Source organism: Entelurus aequoreus, linkage group LG04 (genome assembly GCF_033978785.1).
Source record: "Entelurus aequoreus isolate RoL-2023_Sb linkage group LG04, RoL_Eaeq_v1.1, whole genome shotgun sequence".
Lineage (NCBI taxonomy): Eukaryota > Metazoa > Chordata > Actinopteri > Syngnathiformes > Syngnathidae > Entelurus > Entelurus aequoreus.
Genome location: NC_084734.1, coordinates 63,970,657 through 63,998,453, shown reverse-complemented (window position 1 = coordinate 63,998,453; position 27,797 = coordinate 63,970,657). Strand labels below are relative to the sequence as shown.

The 27,797-nt window shown below is 39.2% G+C and overlaps 1 protein-coding gene across 1 annotated transcript in view; it reads right to left on the bottom strand.

Moving 5' to 3' along the window:
- Nucleotides 1-27,797, bottom strand: part of LOC133649218 (AF4/FMR2 family member 2-like) — a 277,314-nt gene that overhangs the window by 77,545 nt on the left and 171,972 nt on the right. The window contains exon 10 of the mRNA XM_062046050.1: nucleotides 25,915-25,952. Within this exon, the coding sequence (XP_061902034.1) occupies nucleotides 25,915-25,952 (38 nt within the window). The remainder of the gene's footprint in view (nucleotides 1-25,914; nucleotides 25,953-27,797) is intronic.

Here is a 27,797-nt window from a genome sequence, read left to right as displayed (position 1 = left end):
TAATGCACAACACAATGCGATATAACACCAATCTGTACTTACTGAAATACATGAACAATCATATTACAGTATCTGTAAAATATTAGCCCACATTTCATGTTTTGTTTGTAAACAGCTAGCTCGACAGCCTATGTACTGTAGTTGTAATAACACACATGATGTGCTGCATGTATAATGAACAACAGTATAGTGACCTAATCGATGGACAATTGTTCGTTTTGTCAAGCTGGCCGGGGACCCTTCCAGTTGATTTGGGCAATCCAATAATTTGGCATAGCTTGCTCGAAAGTTCCAGATTTGCAGCGTAACCAAATCGCAGCAGTTCATCCTCCTTTGTATATTCAGATTCAAAAAGATATGGTTGTAAATCCTCATTTGTCCAAAAATAGTCAACTTCTGTTACCAAGTCTGCCATGATTAGAAGACACTCGCGTGTTTGTTTGCGGAAGTAGGAACACACAGTAGATGCTGTAAGTCGGAAGTGTGCTGCTATGGAAACGGAAATCCTTATTTTTACAGGAAATACATTATTTTTCAGCATCAAAAGACGCTGATCTAATTTTTGTTTGTAGCTACAGTCTGGACATAAACATCCACCATAAATATGTGTACTTGTCTTCTATTAAAGATTATATAGCCGTCAGTGTGTCAGTAAAGTTAAACAAATTCACCTTAATGTGAGGAGACATTGTTGTATATTAAACATATGATATTATATAGATCAGTGGTTTTCAAACTTTTTTCACTTTTTTAAACTTGGCTCTCCATGTACCACCATAATGACCAACATTAAAATAGCGTCGTAGGCCCAATAACTCATTAAAAGGGAGAGGTTTTATTTAACAAATATATTTATTTATTTTTGGCCACTGTAAAATTGCACATAGTTTGGACAGTAACATTGTGTTTAAATATAGGAACTTAGAACACTCTACTTTAATTAAGTGATTGTTTGGCGTACCACAAGGCGGAGCATGCATACCACTGCCACAGTTTGAGATTCACAGATATAGAAAATATGATACGTTTCTCCAATACAAGTTGGGTGAGTAAGTACTTTTGTTCAGAGAAATAAATACTTGCATGTGTATAAGTCAGCTCTTTTGGAGTATTTATCAATTGATTGCTTTGAGTGTTTTTTATCTGATCACTGCATGTCGAAACATTTGTATATTTTCATATAAATGTCCTGGCGAAGTTGAAGGAAAGGACGAGAGATGTTCCGCAGAGCGCACTCCAGCCTATTTTATTCTGGCACCGTAAATCGAGTGTTGCAGGAACAAGATGAAAGGAGCAGAATACATGTGTGAAAGTATTACATCTGGCTTGCGTCCCTCTTCTCTCCACAGGAATCAGCCATCAGCCGTCAAACATAATTTAGCACTGTTGTCTGTGCCAAATTGAAATGCGGCACCAGCTGGTGCGATCTGACAGGCGAGCGTTTCACTGGACATCTTAAATACATTTCTATGATGCTGGATTTTAAATGAAGATACATTAAATTCACCCAGGAGTGGATTTGATCCCTGTTCAACATGGTGTTGAATATGAAGAGTTTTTTTGTACAAAGACGGTATCTCACAGACAACATGTTTGTGAATATTATCATTCATCCCAGGTCATTGTATTCTTAGGGCATTGAATCAATCGCAAACAGACTGTTGAAATTGTATTTCTACAGGAGAAATACTTTGGATTCGAGCAGGTGCTTAGACTAAATCTGTCCTATCTAAGCCTGTGAACATGAACTGATAAACATGCTCGGGTGATAGGTGAAACATCTTATTAGACAATCTGAATGGTCCAGTTGCGAAGGATTCAAAGCCTTTAGAATCCCAAATAGTATGTGTCCATGCACTAAATTAGTCACATTTCTCAAATAGTTCGGCTCTAAATATGCCTCCTACAGCCCATGGAAACACTTTAATTTGACCGTGTTAGGTTTTTAAAAAGTTGGACTAACACACCTGGATTATGCGATTGGAAACTAGATCTCTCAAGTGGGTGTGTGCGCCGGAGCGGATCCTTTGTATTGCACATGCGCCAGTCTCAGCGTGTGGGATACAACCAGGAAGCAGATACCATTCAATAAAAATGTAGCAACAATTGTCATAAAGAGGGGACTGTTTATTTTCTTCACAAAAGAACAGAACAGAACATTTTCTAGTGCATCGACGGTAGACCAAAGAAAAAACTAATTACATTTTAGAAGGTAGCTAAGAAAATGTACCAATAATTTGGACTCCCGAACGAAATATGAATGAGACAAAAGATAATGAAGCAGGTATATTAAAGGCAAATAATAAAGCGTACTCAAACCTCTTAATGCTGCATTTGAGCAAGCCGACTGATTTGATTTACCACACAATGGGCAAGATAATTCAGAACAATAGTAACCTTCCTCTGGATATCAGTTTGGTCTTTTCATACAGATTTAAAGGTCCTTCCATCAATCCACAGAGTCTTATGAATGAACTCCAGGACATTCAAAAGTTGTGTTTCCATGATTTTCGTCCGAAAACTCCTTCGAAAAAACTCTTCCGCTGCCTTTTTTTGCATGGGACCCAAAACATTCTTGGTAGTAGCGTCATGTTCGTAGCGCAATCCAAGGTCATTTCTTGATGCTGTCTGCTATTTATCATCAGTATAGCCATTAGAGACGTAATATTTGTAATCTGCCACAATATTACACTTAAAAGAAGTTGTAAGGATCCGCAGATGGCTAGTGTGATGTCATAGGTCAACAAGAAAAGGAATTCCTTCAACCCCACTAAAAATAAATAAGTGCCCCCCTGTATGACCAATAGTCAGAAAGTGCATGAATACTTGGACTTCATGCGTAGGTGTGAAAATATGAAAAACTTAACTTTTTTAGAAATCAGACTAATTTAGTGCAGGGAAACATATTGAAAGACAATGCAACAAATATATTTATTTCAGGGCTGTCTTCGACTAAGGATTTTCATGGTCAAATCTAATTCATTTGATTTTTCCCATCGGCGATGATCAGCCGCTACAATTTCATATGAAAACAGAGGAATTTAAATTAAAGTATGCAGCAATGGAGGAAAATGATGTCGTCGAACTGCCATTGGTTGAAAAGTCCTTGTTTAACATCCATTCTCCTTATGTCTCTAGGCAAACCCACAAGTAAATGTGCAAGCAACGCGAGTTTCAGTTTTGATACGGCTGTGTCAATAACCAACTTGCTCCCAGTGGCACCTCCACTGGTGTATGAATGTGCAGGACTCCCTTAGAAAAGAGATTCCTAATTAATTTGGGTAAATAAAGGTTAAAAATAAAACAATTACAAATATTTAAGAACATTTCTTCTTCAGCGTGTCAAAACAAATTCTTTCAGCTCTTAATAAAAAGGATTTAGAATGCAGAACCTTCTGATTCGGCCTTTGTGTTGCATAAAAAAAAAAAATAGCCTTTGTCAGACTGGGAAGCTGCAGCCAAGACTTCGGTATGAGCATGTTGGCTTGTGTGATTAAATCAACCTCAACAGGGTAAATGAAAGCCTCATAGCAGGAGTGTCCAAACTATTTTCCCAGCGAGGACCGCATACAGAAAAACTTAAAGTATCAAGGGCCACTTTGATACAGTTTGTGCATTTAAGATGCTAAAATCAATCCAAAGCAGGTTAATATGCAGTAAATGCTAAGTTATCTAAACAAAACATCCGCATCTTAACGTTGTGTTAATAGATGAAAAAGCAAATGAGTGATATATATAATACCATAAAAAATAATTATTATATAATTTTATTTCGAGAATCAAAAACAAGCTGTGGGTCAAAAATATTCTTGCTGCTTTACAGACCTGACAAGACATGATGCTCAAAGGCTGCAGTTAAACTAGCTATAATAGCACACAACTAACGCTATACTGTAGCAGTGCTCATTTTAACAGTTAATTTCATTATCCTGCAAGGGGAAATAATTGTATCACCTATCTATAAAGTCTATTTTATGTTAAAAAGAGACACTTATACATTAAAACATGAATGAATGCAATTAACTTGTGTTGTATGATTGCAGTTTCCAGTCTGGTGGCAGCTGCAGCTTCCAGGAATATGAATACAGTATAATTAAAATCATCCGGTAAGAAACGGGTGTTTTTTTTAAAAGTGATTAATTCAAACTGTGATTACAATGTAACCACTCATTTCAGTCACTGATGTGTTTTCAAACAGTTTCCTGCCCTCTTTTACGCTCTGCCCTATTTCATCATTCTTTGTGTGCTCTTAATTTCCTGAAAAAAAAATTCATGGCTGTCTTTGATTTCACCGTACCATGAAACAATTACAAAGCTTGCAAAAAAGATCATACATTTAATGTGGAGGTGCAGGATTTATCAATAACTTTGATTTAGATGCTGACTCATATGTTGATGTATAAGTCATAAATGCTTTCCTTTTGAAGCTCTGTGAGGCTGCAGGTTGTTTAGGATGTTGAGCATCAAACAAGTTGTTACTGTATACGTGATTTTTCCAGTATTTTTATTTTTAAGAACCTGTCTTATGACTTTACACCTGTTGTATACACTAATTATTATACATATGTAGACTGACTTGTGTGCTTACATCAACCACTTTCTTTTTAATGTCTGGTCATGGCTGTACATACAGTATGTTACATTCTGGGTTAGCGTTCTTAGGCAAGGCAAGGTAAAGCAAGGCAACTTTATTTGTATAGCGCTTTTCATACACAAGGCAGACTCAAAGTGCTTCACAGACAACAAAGTGAAATGAAAGAAAATAAAAGCAAAATCAAAATGCAGACAATAAAAATAAAAACAGTGCGGACGTTAAAAGTTAAAAGATTAAAAGATTAAAAGATTTAGCTGAATGCTAAGGTGAACATAAAAGTCTTCAGTCTAGTTTTAAAAGTACCGTAATTTCCGGACTATAAGCCGCTACTTTTTCCCCTCGTTCTGGTCCCTGCGGCTTATACAAGGGTGCGGCTTATTTACGGCCTGTTCTTCTCCGACACCGACGAAGAGGATTTCGGTGGTTTTAGTACGCAGGAGGAAGACGATGACACAATGATTAAAGACTGACTTTTCATATAGGCTGGTTATTTTGATAACGTACAGGCGAGCACTTTGTATTACTTTGCACCGTTGTATTATTTGTACTCTGCACGAATGCTGTTCGCCATGTCAAAGATGTGAAAGTTTGATTGAATGATTGAAAGATTTATTGTTAATAAATGGGACGCTTTGCGTTCCCAAACAGTCATCTCTGTCCCGACAATCCCCTCCGTGGTAGCAGGAACCCCTATATACTACGGTAATTACACATCAAAACCCTGCGGCTTATAGTCGGGTGCGGCTTATATATGGAGCAATCTGTATTTTCCCCTAATTTTAGCTGGTGCGGCTTATAGTCAGGTGCGGCTTATAGTCCGGAAATTACGGTAGTCAGAGTTGGGGAGAGTCTGACATCATCAGGAAGTTTATTCCAGCTATTTGTTGCATAGTGACTGAATGATGCTCTCCCTTGATTTGAGTTTATTCTGGTAACCGCTAACAGATTGGTCTCAGAAGATCTTAGTGATCTAGAGGGCTTATATAGTGGGAGCATATCAGTGATATACTTCGGCCCTAGACCATGTAGTGATTTATATGTGAGCAGGAGGATTTTGAAATCAATTCTCTGATGTACAGGGAGCCAATGTAAGGATTTAAGAATTGGTGTAATGTGCTCACATTTTTTGGTCTTTGTTAGAACTCTAGCAGCAGCGTTCTGAACAAGCTGTAGCTGCCTGACAGTTTTTTTTGGGAAGACCTGCAAGGAGACCATTACAATAGTCTAGCCTACTGGTAATAAAGGCATGTACAAGTTTTTCAAAGTCTTGAGCTGACATGAGCCCTCTAAGTCTTTTTACATTTTTGAGGTGATAGTAGGCCGATTTTGTTACTGATTTGATGTGACTGTCGAAATGTAAATCAGAATCTAAAATAACCCCAAGATTTCTGGCTTTATTTGAGGTTTTCAGGGACAGTGATTGAAGGTGTTGGACGACTTTAAACCTTTCTTTTTTTTCTTAGCGTGACCCCAGGATGCAGAGGCAGGACACAGCGTGCAATTACAATGGTAATTTAATGATTAGAAATGAAAATCTGTGCAGCTCGTAGTGCACAAAAAAACGGAGAACTTCTAGACGACCAACATACAAGTTCAACCACTGTTGGGTACCATATTTTTCGGACTATAAGAGAGGCTTAAAATCCTTTTATTTTCTCAAAAATGGACAGCGCACCTTATAACGCGGTGCGCCTAATGTACTGTATGTATTAATTCTGGTTGGTAATTACCAAAATACATTGTGTAATAAGTGTGACCAGTAGACACATAAGAGATACGTGTGGACTGCAGGTTGACGCCTGTCAACAAATGACGCTAACAAGTACAGGTAAGTAGGCTACACCAAAACTTTGATGTTTCATTAAAAATATAGAACATTACACATCCCTCAAAAGTCGTTTTAGTACAACTTTGGTAAACTACAAAACCACAACCCTTGATGGATTGTCGGAGCATTACAGCTACCGTAGTCAGACGTACTGTGCTTGAACATACATATATTATAATGGTGTGTGTATAAGGACCCCAAAATGACACCTATAAGCAGACATATTATGCAAAACCAAATGTTCTTACTTATGAGTACCTGGTGTGGTGTATTTGGGATCTGCATAAGTTCCGAAAAATTTGCACGCGTCTGCCATTGTGGTCTGCGCCAATGCCATAGTCAATAAGCTCTTTCTTCTTCTCCATTCTCTTGTTGAGGAGTATTCATCCTCCGCTGTTGCCATTTTTTATACAAAGTGGCATACTTACCTTAATCTAAAAGTAGACTCGCAATGGAAGCGCTAAAAACTGTTGGTACAAAAAAGATGATGGGGAGAAGACGCTATCGAAGTGAAGTCACGTAAATAAGACCGCCCACAAAACGGCGCATCCTGACGAGACGGTCAGAAAGCGGCTTGAAGGTGGTCTGTAAAACATAATCTATGCAACATTTTGACCAAAGAACCATCAATACATGTTATGTAGACCGCAAGGAAATGCTTTAAATGTAGAAAAACAAATCATAATATCACCCGTTAAATGCCCCTAATGTATAAAAATAGACCTGCTCATGGACAGTACGCCTTATAATCCCGGAGCGCCTCACGGTCCGAAAAATACGCTATGTATTTCTAAGGATTTAATAAGCTTACAAATTGACCTGCAACCAATCTTTGGGTGGCAACCTTCAGTTTGGGAAACCCTGATGTAAGTGCAAGCCTGTGATGTGGTTGCAATGGTTGAATAAATACAAATAAATACAAGTTATGTCCACCTCTATCATTTTTACACATAATTAGTACAACTGTATTCTGTCACACGCACCGTGAGATTTTCAACTTGAGAAATATGGCACCATCTTCAGCGCTCCATTAAAAACAGATACACATTTCAGATGCCAAACTCACATTCTCAGCACACTCATTTGTGAGTCCCAATATGCAATTATGACTACAAGATGGGAGTTCTTGCCGACTGGCAGTCTTGTCCTAATCTGCAGTGCAGCCACTCGGTTACATGTTTGCAGAAAAAAGTTACGTGGCTGTTTGCGAAGTTATATTGTACATTGCAAAATGAATTGAAGTAGACATAATCTAGATACAAATACATTTAAGAGTCTGCTTCCTGTGCTACACATTTAAGGAACCAGTTAATGTTTTAATGAAGGAACTCTATACAGTTCATCTGTGTAAAGCTGTCCTTATGGACTGTCGCAGTTACTGCCAACCAGTGGTGGTTTTGGACATTGATCTCATAGGCAATTACTGTACTCAGGGTGGGATTGTCTTAGGGGTGTCACAGGGATGAGTGGGGGGGACATATTTATTAGTGCTGAGCACTCACATGAAATGGATAAAAGCAAACTGATGAGAGACAATGGGAGCAGTGTTTTTCAACCACTGTCCAGTGTGCCGCCAGATACAGTCTGGTGTGTCGTGGGAGATTATGTCATTTCACCTATTTGGGTTAAAAATAGGGCAGCACGGTGGCAGAGGGGTTAGTGCGTCTGCCTCACAATACGAAGGTCCTAAGTAGTCGTGAGTTCAATCCCGGGCTCGGGATCTTTCTGTGTGGAGTTTGCATGTTCTCCCCGTGACTGCGTGGGTTCCCTCCGGGTACTCCGGCTCCCTCCCACCTCCAAAAACATGCACCTGGGGATAGGTTGATTGGCAACACTAAATTGGCCCTAGTGTGGGAATGTGAGTGTGAATGTTGTCTGTTTATCTGTGTTGGCCCTGCGATGAGGTGGCGACTTGTCCAGGGTGTACCCCGCCTTCCGCCCGATTGTAGCTGAGATAGGCTCCAGCGCCTCCCGCGACCCCGTAGAGAATAAGCGGTAGAAAATGGATGGATGGATGGGTTAAAAATATTTTTTGCAAGCCAGCAATTATAATCCGCAAATAATGTGCCGTTGTTGAGTGTCTGTGCTGTCTAGACCTAGGCAGAGTAACCGTGTAATACAATACAATGTCCACACAAAAAAGGATAAAAACAACTGAAATAGTCTTGGTTGCTAAAACAAAGCAGGTGCGGGGAATAGCGCTCAGGGAAGAAATTAAACCGCAACAGGAAAATACCAAACAAACAGGAAAAGCCACCAAAACAGGAGCACAAGACAAGAACTAAAACACTACACACAGGAAAATAAAAAAACTCAAAATAAGTTGCGGCGCGATGTGACAGGTTGTGACAGTACACCTACTTTGAGACAAGAGCTATAGTGACGCATGCTTGGTTATGGTTTGAATTCATATCCAACAATTTCCAGAACAACTTTTTACTGTCAGTATCAGCTGCTGAGTTTAATTTTTTAACGTTTTCTGCTGGTGGTGTGCCTCCGCATTTTTTCAATGAAAAAAATGTGCCTTGGCTCAAAAAAGGTTCAAACACACTGAATTAGAGACTGTCACCCCAAATGGACATCTCTGTAAATGTAAACAAGGAAGCGAGGACGTGAGCGTTCAATGCAGGGACACATTTAAATTAGAATTAGTGAGATAACATCATTGCAAAAACAGGCAGGCAGCGGCGGTTTCTGGCATGAAATGTATGCACGACATTGTTGAATGACTGTGTGCCACATCTGAAAAAATATCAATAGTGTCGTGAAGTGTTTTTGTGTCTTAATCAGTGGTAGTTACATTGGAGAGGGTGGGATTTGCCACGGTGCCGCATAGTTGCAGTAGTTGTGACCCCAAGATGCAAAGACAGCAGACGACGTACAGGTAAGAAGAGTATTTCATAATCAATAAAGATGAGTGCAGCAGGGAGGTGCACAACAAGCATAAGGAAAGGTATGCAGGTACAAAGCAAGATAAATAAAGCAACAACATGCAAGAAACAATCCTCCCCTGACGGGATGCCGAGGCTGGTACGGTATATAAAGAAGCCTGATTGGCAACCCGGAACAGGTGTGCATTTACAATCAGGGACAGGTGAGGGAGGCAGCAATTAGGCCAGTTGAGTGGTGGAGCCGGACCGGAAGTGGAACAAAAATAGGAGCGACAGAAACAAACATGGACAGAAAATAATGAAACACAAGAAGCATGTCATGACAAGATTTAAAAGTGGCAAAAGTTTGTTTGCGTTAAGTTAAAGTTAAGTTAAAGTTAAGTTAAAAAACATGACAGTTTCTCTTTAATCTGATACATTTCTTAAAATTTGGTCTTTTAAAATTCCATCAGTATTTGGGAACAAAAATGAGGTGAAAGAAGAAAAATTTGAGATTTGTCTGTCCGTGGCACAGGTTTCACTTTGTTGAATTTGTTTCACTTGTTTTAATGGTGCATTGAGGGACAGTCAAAAAAAGTGGGAAATCTTAAAAGGACCTGTTATATTTTTTGAACCCCAAAAATAAACAAGTGCCGGGAGCTTATGTTACGATTAATTGTTTACCAGAACATCTTTTTATCTGACATGCAGGCTGTATCACCTAGAGCATGTGCACACAAACAAACTCCGTCCCAGAAATGCAACTGACAATTTGCAGTCTTTTTTGTAAAATATACATTCAATGCTAACATTAGGACCGTAGCTAAGCTTTCAGGTCTAAGAGCTACTTTTCCCACCACGCTTTTAACCATGCGCTTTCTACAATGTAGTGGCTAATTTACTGATTTTTTTTGGTGTGACAGACCACATTCGTCCCTGAAGAGCGACACACACACATGCACACGTACACACGCATGCACACGCACACACATAATAACACAAGCAAATACACCCACACTTGACTTTCATTCCTTTGCGTGTCTTCCCTGCCGTCACGGCCATCATAATAACAACACCATTAACGCCATATCCTCTCTTTTCACTCTGGTAAATGCAACTTAAATGTGCACACATCTTCCCACGCATTTTGTTCGCCCGCACATCAACAAAATGCACTCGACGGACGCCAAAACTCGCCGCAGGGAACGGAAATCCACCATAATCAACGAGCCCCGAAAGGACGCAGAAAGAGGAAGAAGTAGTAGGTAGGCTCTTTGATGTCGTGTTAAAGGCACTTTTGTTTTTGCAATTTTGTGAACAAGCGCCTGTGTAAGTATTTCATGTTTCCATGTGGCTAATCAACGTGTGAGGCTAAAATAGGTACAAAATACAATTTGTTTAAAAATGGGGTTGGTGCAACTTTTAAGCAGGTGCGCTATATAGCCCAGGAATTATGGTAATGTGTTTACGTGCTCAAAACCAAAATTGTACGAAATATAAGGCTTACGACACTTATAGGGAGCTGCGTAAAGGTTGCAAACGGTCCCTCTAACTTGAAAAAGGGGGTCTCGCCCAAGGGTGCCATTTAAGCTAGACGTGCCACTTCTGCCAATCCCAACACTCACTGATGTCATAATGAGGTGTCGCGTGGATACATGGAAAATATATGTCAGCATTTTAAAATGATAATTTACACGGCATCATTTCTTTCAGAGAGGATATTAGCTACCTGTAGTTAATCTTCCAGGTAATCGATGAAAGCCTAAAGGGTTCTTGTGCATTACAGTGCATGCTTCTCTTTGCAATGTGTCAATTACTGTGCAGCAATTGAACATATAGATCTGATTTCGATTCTGTCTCCCCAAATCGCCGCTGCAATATTGATCAGCTTATGACAACAATGGAGCAAGTGGCTTAGGGTAAGAGACAACATATACGATGGAGCACAGTGTGACACAGGAGGATCCAACTCCAGTTGAAGTAAGAGATAAATGTCGTCTCATCATTTGGCCAGAGAGTCGTGTGAAAATAGAAGACTTGCGGTGGTATTTTGGACTTTGGAGAAAAAATGTGGAGGCCATCTGGACTCAGTTCATCTGCCATCTTATCATCTTCCTTCAACTCACTGCTTCTGCTCTCCACTTGGCAGAACTTCTTCCCCTGCACAGCTGGTGCTACAATCTCCCTCTCCGTCTCTTTTTAAAGTACTCTCACACACATGTGCAATTGTGTGTATGATTGCATATCACTCATAGCATGTGTGTGGTTTGGCCATTGCAATATATGAAGATATTAATGACACTCCATTATATATGAACATCATGTATGTTAATTAGTTCAAGTTTGCTGCTGATCACATGGACAAAGATAAGACCTTCTGGGGGAAAGTTCTGTGGTCAGATGAAACAAAAATTGAGCTGTTTGGCCACAATACCCAGCAATATGTTTGGAGGAGAAAAGGTGAGGCCTTTAATCCCAGGAACACCAATTCCTACCGTCGAACATGGTGGTGGAATATTATACCCTGGGCCTGTTTTGCTGCCAATGGAACTGGTGCTTAACAGAGAGTAAATGGGACAATGAAAAAGGAGGATTACCTCCAAATTCTTCAGGACAACCTAAAATCATCAGCCCGGAGGTCGGGTCTTGGGCGCAGTTGGGTGTTCCAACAGGACAATGCTGAAGAAACAAGTCCATGTCAGAAAACCAACAAATTTAGCTGAATTGCACCAATTTTGTCAAGAGGAGTGGTCAAAAATTCAACCAGAAGCTTGCCAGAAGCTTGTGGATGGCTACCAAAAGCGCCTTATTGCAATGAAACTTGCCAAGCGACATGTAACCAAATATTAACATTGCTGTATGTATACTTTTGACCCAGCAGATTTGGTCACATTTTCAGTAGACCCATAATAAATTCATAAAAGAACCAAACTTCATGAATGTTTTTTGTGACAAAAAAGTATGTGCTCCAATCACTCTATCACAAAAAAATAAGAGTTGTAGAAATTATTGGAAACTCAAGACAGCCATGACATTATGTTCTTTACAAGTGTATGTAAACTTTTGACCACGACTGTACACTATATGTACTATATTTGGCAATGTGTAAACACATTTTGTTTTTTTATGAATCATAAATTCTAACAAAAAATATAGTATTTTTACTGTGACAGCCCAAACTGTGTGTATGTGCCTGAGGCAATACTGTGGGGAAAGATATAATAGCGTTCCATTTGTGCATATGTAGTGTAATGCACCATGGCAGCACAGGTGAGACACAGAAGAACTCCTGTCACACTTGATAGACTTGACTGGCATGTGTAGTCGTACTTGTTTGACCCATCTGCCAAATTGTGGAGTATTCGTCGTGAGGCCACTCGCATAACAGAAGCAGTAATGAATTTTGCTGCAGATTATCCTTACAGGTCTGGATAAAATCTTCCTATGCAACATCGTCCATTTATTCGTCGTTTATTTCTCCTCCTTCTCTGTTCAGGGTCACAGAAGGTGTAGGAGCCTATACCAGCGACTTCAGGCTGAGCAGTCACTGGTGGGATGTGAAGAACTGCATTAAAGGCAGCTTTGTGAACCACTACATGACTAATTAATAGATCATTGATGCTGATATAAGCCAAAAATACTGTATTACATTTCATTATTTCACATTTTACCCCATCGTTATTTTTAGGGGTCATATTATGCAAAATCATCTTCTTTTTTTTTTTAACCTTTTGGCACCTGTTTATTTGGATTTATGATCCTCATGAATCCCGGAAATTTTAATTCCAACAATGTATATTATCAACCGACATATTTTGTCTTAGTTACGTCAGTAGATATCTCCATAAATGGTAGAGGTTTACCCAAAGAGCATTGCGCGAGTTCACCATTTCAGTTGTAGTCCAAAGTTGTAGTTCATAAGTTCCTTCGTTTTCTCTATCATCTTGTTGTGGGGCAGACTGGCTCGTACATGCACATGCATTCTCCGCTGTTGTAATTTCTAATACAAAGTAGCGTAAAGTTCTAACCTAGATCTTTCAGTACTAAACTACAACATGGCTGACGGGGTGGAGACGCAGTCTAAGTGGGCTTGGCCCGGAGGAGGACTTCAGCACGTAAAAAAGACCACCAATAAAACGGCACATTCTGAAGAGACAGAAAAATCTCAAAACATAAAATAACCCTTTTGAATATTTTTTTTCAATTGTTAAGAAACTACACAACCTAAACAACATAGCCTGATTGCCTAATTTAATTGTTACTGCTTTATCAGCAATTATTTTCTTATTATTTTGGTTGGGTAACATTTAGGTATGATCTTACATTGACAAACAGTGCATGAATCAGTTCTAAAAAATGGAAAAACTTTTTTTTTTTCTTTTTTAAATCAATGCCTTTTATTTTTTTATTTATGTTGTTACTTATTTATTTTCAAATAATTTTTGAAGAATAGCAACTTAAATATGTCAGTATCAGGGACATTCCACTACATTTTTGACATTTTCTTGTTGTGACTAGTATCTCACTATATTTAATTCTAAGTTTGATCATGCACATATTGAACTACTCAAAATGTTGTTGGTCCATTTCAACTTTATTGGTTAAGACTCATTGAGTCATGTTGTTCTACTCATAATAACCCATTGCTAAGGCTGATTAAATACTAAGTGTCACAGAAAACACAAAAATCCCTAATTGTGTCTCAAAATGTCTCAAACTAATGACAATTTAAAGGCATGAATTCCCCCAAAATGTATATACTGTTTCCTGATCAGCATCATAACAATCAATTGGCCTCATATAAACATATGACAGGAAATGGAAAAAGAAGAAGAAGATTTTAAACTACAGTCATCCCTTGCCACATTGCGCTTAAAATTTTGCAGCTTCAATAATCTACTAAGGCTATGTCTACATTAAGCTTGATAACCACTGAAACGAATAATTATGTAGTCTAAGCCCCGTTTCAGCCACATTAAACTAACGTTTAAGCTCTTCCTCCTCGGACACATTTTTACACGGCGAAGTGCGCCGTGTATTTCTTGAATCTCCGGCTCTTAGCTTTGTATGGACTCATTGATCAATTACAAACTGAGTTCGGAGAGGAAGTGACGTCAGAAAGACCGCGTCCCACACAGGAAGTGACGTCAGAAAGAACGCGCCACAGCGTATATTATAAAGCGGTTTCGTAACTCGGAGCTAACCACTGGAAATATGAAGGCGAGTCATCCAGACATGCCCGTGTTTCTCCTTCCGTCTGTGCAGATGCTTGTGGAAATCACACATGAATACCTTAAGAGATTGCAGCTATTTGGGATACAACACTTCTCAGACGGCAAGAGAACTTTCCAATGTCCGGGTCAGCTGTAATTCTACTAACCGAAAAACTTTGTCCATTTGTCAAAGGAGAGACAACGAGAATGCAGGCTACCGTGGATGTGACAAAAAAATGTAGCGTGTGCTTTGTATTACCTGGCCGTCGAGGGAAGACAACGGAAAAAAGCGAATGCATTTGGACTGGCAAAGCAGACCGTATCAGTTATTGTCCGCCATGTATGTCGCCGACTCAACGTCTAGGTCCAGAGTATATAAAGTCACCAAAAACAAACGGACAATGAAGGTGAAGGCAAAAGAGTGAGGAGTGTCCTGACCAGATATCTAGATCCCTAGATTGATTGTTGTAAAATTAAATGTTTCAGATTGTGTAATTTCAAGTGTTTATTAAAGATTTGATTAATTTATGATGTCTCAGGTGTGAATCACTACAATAGGGCCTCACACCACACTGGATTCCAGTTAATTGAAATACCACTATACTGGATATTGTTCAGATAAGTTAAATTTAAGAACTTACACACAAAGCAACACTCGAGGTGACTATGACGTGCGCATTTTCCGCGCATGTGTACTAGGTCGTGTTGCGCCGGCCGACGGAGGGGGGAGAGGGTCTTAAACGGTGGCATTGTTGTGTGTGCACACGGATAAGGTTAGGTGGGATTTACCCTGGATAGCCTTAGCCGGCTTAGTGTAAACGGAGCCTAAAACTCTTGACGGTTAGTATTACCGTTTTAAATTAAGATTTTGGAAAAGCTGTGACTGATAACAGCACTTTGATACACTCACTGACAGACTGGCGCTAGCTCACTAGCTGAAATGCTAACATAAGTACAATAGACATTAACATCTTAACCTATTGGGAAACAATTTACAATTTACCCCATTTTGGATGTATATGAACACATTGCTGTCTGAGTAACTAAGCTAGTCAATTGTGCACATTGAACCTATAAGCTGTGCTCTCTGTGACCTCATCAATAACATATCTCGATATTAGTGAGCCTTTGACGTTGGCGATTTCAAAAGACAACAGCGTTAATATATTGTGTAAAACAAGTGTAAAGGTGGCATATGGGTGTTACCGTATTTTCCGCACTATAAGGCGCACCAAATTATAAGGCGCACCTTCAACGAATGGCCTATTTTAAAACTTTGTTCATATATAAGGCGAACCGCATTATAAGGCGCAAAGAATAGACGCTACAGTAGAGGCTGGGGTTACGTTATGCATCCATTAGATGGAGCTGCGCTAAAGGGAATGTCAACAAAACAAATAGTGATTGTACTGACACTTCTACTTGCTGCTCTCTGTTCAACAACCCACTATTCGAGTTTGTCCTCCAACTGTAGCCATCTCGCTTTGTTCACTCGGAAACCCTGTTTAGTCTTCTTTACTTGGCGCATGTCATCATGTTGCTTCCTCCACTTCTGCACCATTGATTCGTTGATGCTAAATTCTCTCGCTGCTGCTCTATTCCCGTGTTTTACTGCGTGACTGATCGCCTTGAGTTTAAACTCTGCGTCGTAAGCGTGTCTCTTAATAGGAGCCATTTTTGGGTCTTTACATAAAGTTTAGGTCTGCAGCCGCCGACTTCATTTTCCCCCGAGCCGTAGAAGGGGGAAAATGAAGTCGGCGTAGTTGCGAGACCTGTTGTGGCTCAAAATTGGTCCATATATAAGGCGCACCGGATTATAAGGCGCACTGTCAGCTTTTGAGGAAATTGGAGGTTTTTAGGTGCGCCTTATAGTGCGGAAAATACGGTAATTTATTTAGATGGTTAAAACAAACTTATTCAGAAGGTTGTGAACATTTTTTACGCTCTAACAAAGACAATATTTGATTTATTAATAATAATCCTACTTTACAATTCATTTACTACGGTCACGCCTGGAACCAATTAAACAACATTAAAACATGTCTGCGATGATGTGTTAGTGAGGCAGCATACAAATAAGAGTAAGGACAATATAGGAGTTAAGTTAACAAAGCAAGAATACAATTATATCTTTATGTAGTGTATATGTCACATAAATATATTTATATTAAGTGCGTCTATGTTTCTATTGGATAAAGCCTATGGATCGCTTGCAGCAAGTGGAATAGCAGCATCCCTGCGGATACATGTCTGTGTGTGTGAGCTCGCTGTGCAGAGCGAAAAGGGCTCATTAGTGGTAGCAAAGTAACACATGGCCTGGGGCACACACAGAACCATGAAACAGTCTCTCTTTAACACACACACACATGCACACACACGTGCATATGCATACGCGCACACACATTTACACTCTCGCTCGACAGACTGAGAGCACAACAAGCCTAGTTTGTGAAAGAGTTTTATATTCTTGCGCACCAGTTGGAACTCAACTTTTTAATGACAAACAGGGTTCATTTTTCTCAGGCCATTAATCTTTCCCATGTAATCCATGTTCTCTTTTATTTATTTTTTACCGATCATGTGCCAAAACATCTTATTCCATTGGAATTCTTGTTGTCTTCTTGTTTTTTTTGAGAATATAAAGATATCTTCGCCTCCTGTGCCACAAAACTGACTAACTTCTTAAGAATGTACACCATTTGTCTTTAAAGGGCCCCAACCTGCTCACTCTAAGGGCTTTTAAAAATAATATTGAATCCCAATGGGACACTATGGTAACTTTCTTCTAATAAAATACTCCATCCATCCATCCCATCCATTTTCTACTGCTTGTCCCTTTCGGGGTCGCTGGAGCCTATCTCAGCTCATTAAACCCAAATTATGTACAGGGTAAATCTGCATTCTTCTTCCTTTGGCTATAAAATGCCTAAATTCCTCAGCTTCCTCCCTAACCATGTCTACCTTGTGGGCTCCAGCACCCCCCACATTCTCTGTTCAGAGCTGCATAGAGTCGGTCTAGATAATCATAATCATCCTAATTGGCCATGACACATGTGCATTCATGTGTTGTTTTAAAAGGCTAAAAATAGTCATTGGTATCAACATTTCGGCTTTTTCTTATTACATTTGTATCTGTTTTTCCATTGTTGCTCTTTTTGTGTTGAAACAAGACACAGTCTACAAATGTCTCCCAGGCCACACTTTGATTCACTTATTTCACCAGGAAGGCGAAAAGTTAACAACCGACAGAAATCTCCAAGTTTTGTCTTCTTAGCACGGTCGCTTCTAATGACTGCTGCTAGTCAAAGGCTGCTTGCTTGCGGAGGTGTTTTGCATGCTTCCACACTTCACCTTTTACGGTGGTGGTATTGCTCAATCCCCCGGGCTTGTGGCAGTGCCCTGCATTGCCCTATGTGGAAACTCGAATCGCAGACCAATTTTTATGTGGACATTTTTACAATTACGAACCAGCACCCAAAAAAAACTGATGTATTGTAAACAACGCCATGATATGATATTTACACATCATGTGGAACAATCATTTTAAACATTTACATAATTAGGGTAAATACCGTATTTTTCGGATTGTAAGTCGCAGTTTTTTTCATAGTTTGGCCGGCTGAAATTATTAACACATTACCGTAAAATATCAAATAATATTATTTATCTAATTCACGTAAGAGATTAGGCGTATATCAGCAATCGTCACACACATACGTCAACCAATAAAAATTTGGCGGGGGCTGGTCATGGCAGAAGTGCATTGTGGGTCATGGCAGAAGTGCATTGTGGGTCATAGCAGAAGTGCATTGTGAAAAAAAAGATGCTACCTGCTACTACTTCCGTACCTATGAAAATGGATCATTTCAACATTGGCGGTAACTTATAAAAACTGAGAAAGGCTGAACAAAAATGGCACCGAAAAGGAAATCATATACTGCAGGTTACAAGCTGGACGTAGTCAAATATGCAGCAGGAAACCGCAAGAGGGAGTGGCGCATTGTCTACCTTTGGAGATGGCAGAGTTGTTTCGAAGCAACACCGAGGAAGAAGATTTCATCGGATTTAGCGATTAGGAGTGACAGATTGTTTGGTAAACGTATAGCATGTTCTATATGTTATAGTTATTTGAATGACTCTTACTATAATATGTTACGTTAACATACCAGGCACATTCTCAGTTGGTTATTTATGCGTCATATAACGTACACTTATTCAGCCTGTTGTTCACTATTGTTTATTTATTTTAAATTGCCTTTCAAATGTCTATTCTTGGTGTTGGATTATATCAAATAAATTTCCCCAAAAAATGAGATTTATACTCCAGTGCGACTTATATATGTTTTTTTCCATCTTTATTATGCATTTTCGGCCGGTGCGATTTATACTCCGGAGCGATTTATAATCTGAAAAATACGGTACATAGATAAATAGGGCCTATGGCATACCGTCCGAATGCAGCTGAGATAGGCTCCATTAAGTGGTAGAAAATGGATGGATGGATGGATGGATGGAAGCAGAACACTCCCAGTAAGGTTTGGTATCAACAATTGGTAAGAACAATTTCCCTTGTGGATCAATAAAGTTTGCCTAAGTCTAAGTATCAAATTTTTTTTTGACAATGTAGAAAAAGTTTTATTGGCACTGAAACAAGTTTTGGCAACAAATAAATACAAACACCTATGGTCATGAGCTTTGGGTTATGACCGAAAGGACAAGATCACGGGTACAAGCGGCCGAAATGAGTTTCCTCCGCCGGGTTGCAGGGCTCTCCCTTAGAGGTAGGGTGAGAAGCTCTGTCATCCGGGAGGAGCTCAAAGTAAAGCAGCTGCTCCTCCACATCGAGAGGAGCCAGATGAGGTGGTTCGGGCATCTGGTCAGGATGCCACCCGAACGCCTCCATAGGGAGGTGTTTAGGGCACGTCCGACCGGCAGGAGGCCACGGGGAAGACCCAGGACACGTTGGGAAGACTATGTCTATGCTGGCTGGAAACGCCTCGGGATCCCCCGGGAGGAGCTGGACGAAGTGGCTGGGGAGAGGGAAGTCTGGGCTTCTCTGCTTAGGCTGCTGCCCCCGTGACCCGACTTCGGATAAGCGGAGGAAAATGGATGCAAGATTTTTGGTGGATGTTTTCGATACCAATAATTATATTTTTGTACACTTTTATTGTTTTTGTGTGTTTCAAAGGTTTTTATAATGCTTCTTTTGCTTCTTTTTTTGGTTTTGCTTCTTTTTTTTACAGTGTCAAAATAATGGCAGTGTTTTAGCATGAGGCGTCTGTGGGCGGGGTTTTACTTGGAAGCAGTTTTACTGAATGGTAAAAACACCGGAGAAGAAGAAAGGAGGACTGATGGCGTCTAAATGAAGTGTAAAAGTGATATAATATCTTTGTGTTAACCTAGATATACTTTGAGAAGTGGTACGTACATACATTGATTATGTATATTTAAATTATCCATGTTTGTCTCAATATAGCCGGGATATTTGGCAAAACTCCTTATGGAAAAATACTTTTTTACATTTCCACGCAGACAGAGAAGAACGACTTTATAATGTAAGTGTAGCTGTATTTATTCATTTAAAACATTTAACACCAGACATGTAAAGCTTGGTGTGACATGACTAACCAATTTGTGATATTGTGATTTCCTGCCTTAATTGCATATAATACAAACTAAGTAAATACGTTCAGATATCCTAAATGATATTCCACATAATATTTACATGTACATTTGAAAGTACAATCTACAGCATATTTTTAAAACATCAACTGCTATAATGTAGAGCTGAGGGAGTATTTAAAATTAATTAAAAAAATAGGCTGGACTTTTACGGGAGACATATCTATTAACAATTACATTAAAACATCTTTAAAAATAATATCTAAATAGTATTTTGTGATGCTGCTGTATGTAATTCAACAAGAAAGACAAAGCAGATCTTCTTTACCATGAATTGATTAACGTGGACCCTGACTTAAACAAGTTGAAAAACTTATTTGGGTGTTACCATTTAGTGGTCTGTTGTACGGAATATGTACTGTACTGTGCAATCTACTAATAAAAGTTTCAATCAATCAATCAAAAAGCCTTTGTGGAACATCTGGGTTTCCTTCACAGGTGTGTTATTGAGAGGACATCCAACTACAGAACAACACCATCAAGTGAGCGAAGCTGATGGTTGACTGCCTTATTACATTTGATTTAAAAAAATAAACAATCATATAATAACTATTTTATAAACTGTATCATAACTAACAAATATGAGTAATTGCTTTGAAGTTATTTTATTTGCTTTGTAAAGATAATTTATGCATAGTAATAAATTAAATATTTCAGAAATGACAGAAATATATCCTAATAACCTCTTAGTGCTGAAATAAACTGCATACCGGTATATAAAACCAATTGGGAAAGTAACAAAGTTGACCAGAATGCTTTACAAAGTAATCAAAGAGTAATAAACTGTGTCATGTTTGCAAATACAAGATTTCTCTCTGAGCAGGAGATACAACACATACAGGCCTACTCAAGATAAATGTAAAAAACAACTTTTGCTTCATAATTTCATATTGTGAAGCTTTTTTGAACTTAATTTAGAAACCCTCCGTCCTCCTTTCTTCTTCTACAGTGTTTTACTTGCATGCCTAAGTCCAGTAAAACTGCTTCCAGGTAAACTTGTTCAAAGCCCCGCCCACAGGTGCCCACCCCTCGCGCTAAAATACTGCCGTTATTTTGATACCGTAAAAAAAAAAGAAGCCAAACCAAAAAAAGAAACATAATCGTATAAAAGAGAAGCGATCATAAAAACCTTTGAAACACACAAAAACAATACAAGTACAAGTACAAACATATGAATACTGGCATCGAAAACATCCACCAAAAATATGTTTTCAATGTTTTTATTTATTTGTTGACAAAACTTGTTTCGGTGCCAATACAACTTTATCTACAATGTACATTTTTTTTCAATACCAAATCTTACTGGCCTTGTTTTGGCTCCATAAGGGCCCCCGTAATGAAATAATTAAGTTTTTTCAAAAGATATTTTTATCTGATCTAAGGACTGCTAAAAGGTCCAGAAAGATTGAGGTACTGACTAACTGTTTAATTAATGCAAAGCCATACTCAATAGTCATAACTATAAGAAGATGTTATTGTGGTGTGCAGTGGTCTGACGTCATGTTCGGAAGTCTGCTTGCTCTCGCTGTTCGCCGCTGCTGTTTGTCGCTCAAAAAGCTAAGTGCTATCTTTCTATCTGTGTGCTTCTAATTGTTTTACAGCTTTCTTTATTCCTTCTCCAACACATTTAGTAGTTTTATCAAACTTACAAAGCACCCACTCTCTGTTTCACCGCCTCACTTTTAGCTAGCTACCTGCTAAACTAGCAAAGCTATGCTAGTCCCGGTTCGAAGCTACTGTGCTCCGAATGACAGCAAGCACTCGACTCGGTGAAAGAAACAAAGTGTGTACGGCTTCCTGTTTTTCTTGCACCTTTCTCATGGATAGGTTGGCTTTACTAGAGGGCCGTGTTCGGCAGTTAGAGCAGAATCATTTTGTAACCTTTGGCGTCGCGGACACATTTGCTAGCGTTAGGTGTAGCGAGCTGACAAGCCCAGTTTATAGCAGCCCTAAGCGGCCCACAAGCCAAGGTGAACCGGTTGAGACGCATAATAGATTTAGCCCTTTAGCTAGTCCTACACACCAGTCTACCGGACACCACAGCTTAGTCGTAGGGGACTCCATCACCTGGAACATACAGCTTAGTAAACCAGCCATAATTAAATGTTTTGCCAGGGCCTGAGCACCCGAAATTGAAGCTAATCTTTGGGAGCTGACTCTCAACAGGCCTCGTAAACACGTACGACAGGCTAATCGCACCACTACCTACGCGAACATACTGTAGTTGTACACGTCGGCTTCAATGACACTAGGATGAGACAGTCAGAGATTACAAAGAAGAACATAGCTAGGACTTGTAATCTCGCTAGAAAGATGTCTCGGCTTCGAGTACTTGTCTATGGCCCCCTGCCTGCGAAAGGCAATGATGAGAGGTATCGCAGATTAGTCTCACTTAAGAAGTGGCTGGCCATTTTTTGTCGAGAACAGGGACTAATGTATATTGATAATTGGACCTTTTCCTTAGAAAAAACAGGTTTGCTGAGGATGGAAGGCGCCATCACTCTCTTTAGAAACATAGATTACTGGTTGAGTCACACTTGACTTAACTACACTAGAGCAAGTTCAGACACAGGCAATTACAGTGTCTGTTAGTCCGGGTGAGGAGTCAGTTAAGCTAGAACTAACCAGCGCCAGGCTGGAAAATACCTGCACACATAGCATTTCTCGTAGAATAATGCATTACTCACATAATGACTTTTCTGTAGTGACTGTGCCAGAGGTAGACATGCATTCTACTGAGGTGGCAAATTGTGAAGCGTTAAATCTATGGCAGCACCTAGCAAATAATCTCTTCCTAGATGTGATAACAATGATTTAAGGCGCACTACGTGAAATAGACGTAAAATTATTAATATCAGTTCTACGGATAGCATTAACAAAAATACCTCAAAACAGCCCACTACCTATAGTATGGGCTTTTTTAACATCAGATCATTGTCTCCCAAAACATTATTAGTCAATGAGGTCATTAGAGACAACAATCTTAACGTCATTGGTCTCAGTGAAACTTGGCTAAAACCAGATAAATTGTTTTCACTTAACGAGGCATCTCCTCCTAAATATATGAGTGCACATATTGCCCGTCCCCTTAAAATGGGGTAGAGGGGACACACTACTATCAAATGAAAACCTTAACCTTAGCCCTAACCTAAGTAATGAATATACTGTAAATCATTTGAGGTGCTTACTATGAGGTCTGTCACACTGCTACCTTTCCATCCGGCTGTTATCTATTGCCCCCCTGGGCCCTATTCGGACTTTATCAGCAAATGTTCAGAGTTTGTTGCTGATCTCGTGACACACGCAGATAATATTATTATAATGGGGGATTTTAATATCCATATGAATACCCCGTGCGTGGTTTCTCCAGACTATAATTGATAGCTGTGGTCTTACACAAATAACACATGAACCCATGCATTGCAACGGTAATATGATAGATTTAGTCCTTGTCCGGGGTGTCATCACCTCCAAAGTTATGGTACTCCCATACAGTAAAGTAATGTCCGATCACTACCTTGTACAATTTGAACTTCTGACTCATTGTCAACAACCTACTAATAACCAATGCTGTAACAGCCGCCACCTTAATGCTGCCACAACTACTACCACTACAACCACTCTAACCTATTGGTTAGAGTGTCCGCCCTGAGATCGGTGGGTCGTGAGTTCAAACCCCGGCCGAGTCATACCAAAGACTATAATAATGGGACCCATTACCTCCCCACTCAGCATCAAGGGTTGGAATTGGGGGTTAAATCACCAAAAATGATTCCCGGGCGTGGCCACCGCTGCTGCCCACTGCTCCCCTCAGCTCCCAGGGGGTGATCAAGGGTGATGGGTCAAATGCAGAGAATAATTTCGCCACACTTTGTATGTGTGTGACAATCATTGGTACTTTAACTTTAACTACAACTCTTGCTGGCCTACTGCCTTTATTATGTGGGCTCTATCGATAACCTCACTAACAACTTTAACAATACCCTGCGCAACGCCATTGATAGTATAGCACTGCTAAAGCTAAAAAAGGCCCCTAAAAGGTGTACTCCTTTGTTCACAGAAGAAGCCAAAGCTCTGAAACTTTCATGTACTCCCATTATTTACTTTTTACTTTTTAAATTCGATCTCAATTCTGTACACTGCTGCTGGATTAGTAATTTTCCTGAGGGAACACTCCTGAAAGAATCAATAAAGTACTATCTACTGTATCTATGTAGAAAGCTGAAAGGCAAACAGCATGCGACTAAACTTGAGGTTTTCCGTCAAGTATGGAGTGATGGTTTAATAACTTATAAAACATGCTCTTACCTTATCTAAAACTAATTAGTACTCCAACCTCATCTGCCTGAATAAGAACAATCCGAAATATTTGTTTAATACAGTAGCATCGCTAACCCAACAAGGGACTTTTCCCAGTAGCTCTACCCACTCGGCTGATGACTTTATGCAATTCTTTACTAAGAAAGTTGAACTCATTAGAAAGGAGATTATAAACATAACGCGTCCCAGCTCCAATTGAGTTCTATTAATGCAGATACGAATGTATGTACAACGGATATTCCTCTCTAAAATAATCTCTCTTTTTGAAGAAATAACATTAGAGGAACTCCTGCAACTCATAAATGGGACAAAACAAACAACATGTTTACTTGACCCACTTCCTGTAAAAACTTATAAAGGAGCTTTTTGTAATATTAGGACCTAAATATTAATAACTTATCACTTTCCTCTGGTACTGTTCCCCTAGCATTCAAAACAGTGGTTATTTATTCTGTGCTCAAAAGACCTAACCTCGATTCTGACCTCATGGTGAACTTCCAGCCGGTGTCCCACCTTCCCTTTATCTCGAAAATCTTCCAAAAACATTGTTGCACAGCAGCAATATGAACACTTAGCATCTAACAATCTCCGTGAACCCTTTCAGTCCGGTTTCAGGGCAAATCACTACTGAAACAGCCCTTGCAAAAGTGACTAATGGTCTATTGCTAACTCTGGATGGTGATGCGTCATCCATGTTGCTGCTACTTACTTATAACATTCTATTAGCACGTATCAAAACTCATATTGGTACGTCAGACTTAGCCTTTTCTTGGTTTAACTCCTATCTTACTGACAGGATGCAGTGCATCTCCCATATCAATGTGACATCAGGGTATGTTAAGGTAACATGCAGAGTTCCACAGGGTTCGGTTCTTGGCCCTGCACTCTTCAGCATTTATATGCTGCTGCTAGATGACAACATACGCAAATACGGTGTTAGCTTTCACTGTTATGCCGATGACTGATGACACCCATCGGGGGGTAGGGGGAGTGCTTAATGAATTATATTTAATCTTCGAGGTAACAACTAGGGACTGAAGATAAACGGACAGGATGTTAATTTAAGTTATGGAGGTTGAGACAATAATCAAGTAGACAAAAATCCAAATAGTGCCATAAGCAGAAGTTAATGGGCTCCATGTAGACAGATGTGCAGTGGTTTATGCATGAACCAACACACAGTGACACCTGCTGCCTGGTGAGAAATGTTGTGTTGAAGTGTTGATGCAGAACAGCGACTGAGGCTATCATTGTGAGCACACACCGCTGCAGATGTTTTGGATAATTACAGCCACTATGGTTCCAGACTGCTTAATAATATTTTCATAATAACCTTGAAACAACCCTTAAAGAGGGAAGTAACATTAAAAAAAGAACAACATCGTAAAAAAAGGGCGTGTGTCTTACCTTAAGGCTGTCGCTCGGGCTTTAGGCTTGCCGGATACCTAACAACACACACAGGCACTTATGTTAAAATATTCAGTATGGTAATCTGTTGCCAGTATTTGTGTGTGTCCGTGTGTTTGTCTGTCTGTGTGTGTGTGTGTGTGTGTGTGTGTGTGTGTGTGTGTGTGTGTGTGTGTGTGTGTGTGTGTGTGTGTGTGTGTGTGTGTGTGTGGCTGGTCATTTGACCAGAGACTGATGAAGGTGAATAATGAAACAAATTGATTGTGTCATAGTTAAAACTACTGTTGAATGATTGAAATAATTAATCAGACTAATCACAGTTTACAAATTGATTACTAACAAGCAACTATGTCTGAACTATGCCTATTTTAATGCAGGGCACAATTATATTCATATTTAACCTTTTGTATGTTTATTAAAAACTCCAAATTAAAAGACTATTCAAATAAAGCAGAAAAATACTACTTGCCATTACATAATATCTCTCTGCAATTTCTCCACAATTACTTGAAGTAAGACAGGCTGCAGATATTTAGAATAGTAACTTAAGTTTAAACATAGTACAGTAAGAATAGTAGAACTAAAATATAGCACATTTTCATCTTACACAATTAAAATGGACCATATTAGCCATGTCTCTTTATTTGGGGTGGAAAAAAGAGCATACCATATTTTTCAGACTATAAGTCGCAGTTTTTTTCATAGGGTGCGACTTATACTCAGGAGCGACTTATGTGTGAAATTATTAACACATTACCGTAAAATATCAAATAATATTATTTAGCTCATTCACGTAAGAGACTAGACGTACAGTATGAGATTTCATGGGATTTAGCGATTAGGAGTGACCGATTGTTTGGTAAACGTATAGCATGTTCTATATGTTATAGTTATTTGAATGACTCTTACCATAATATGTTACGTTAACATACCAGGCACGTTCTCAGTTGGTTATTTATGCCTCATATAACGTACACTTATTCAGCCTGTTGTTCACTATTCTTTATTTATTTTAAATTGCCTTTCAAATGTCTATTCTTGGTGTTGGGTTTTATCAAATAAATTTCCCCAAAAAATTCGACTTATATATGTTTTTTTCCTTCTTTATTATGCATTTTCGGCCGGTGCGACTTATACTCCGGAGCGACTTATAGTCCGAAAAATACGTTAGTTGTAAAATCTAGGGTTGTGCGGATTCGATATTGATATAGAAAAAAAAATATCGGATTATATAGACTTGCATTTAAAGTTTAACTCTTTGAATATAAGACTCTGATGCAAGCAGTCCTACTTGAGCAAAGCTCAGTTTACTGCTAAAAGTCCTCCGAAAGGCAGACAAGCTTGTTTTTTTCTTGCTGTGTATTAATAGCAAATGATTTGACGTTGACAATAACATAAACTACATGAAATTACATTAATAAATCAGCAAGTTATGATTCCAGCCTTGTTATTGTTTGTTTCGTGTAATTACCTCTTGCTGCCGTCCTTGCTACTTCGTCTTTTTTCCGTGTTTAGAGCTTTTCTGCCAGTGAGTTTGTTAGCCATGTTGTCCACGACTTCTATGTTCACCGGAACATCACCTTGCCCAGCTTGCCGCTTAGCCCGTGAAAGATTAATTTCTACTTTGTTTTTGTTTTTCACCCGGGCTTATTTTTGTTGCATTGCAGTTTCGTGTCTTTTTGAGTGGAATTTAATAAACACTTTTTGCAGAGCCTTCACATCAGCCTCGTTTTTTAGTTCCGTTTGACTTGACATGATGCGATAATTATCAGTCAAATATTTTAACGTAATTAAATGAATAGAGTAGGTATCACTGTTAACACATTTTTTTTTACAAAAAACATTTTTACATTTGGCATAATTGTTTAACCCTCATGTTTGAT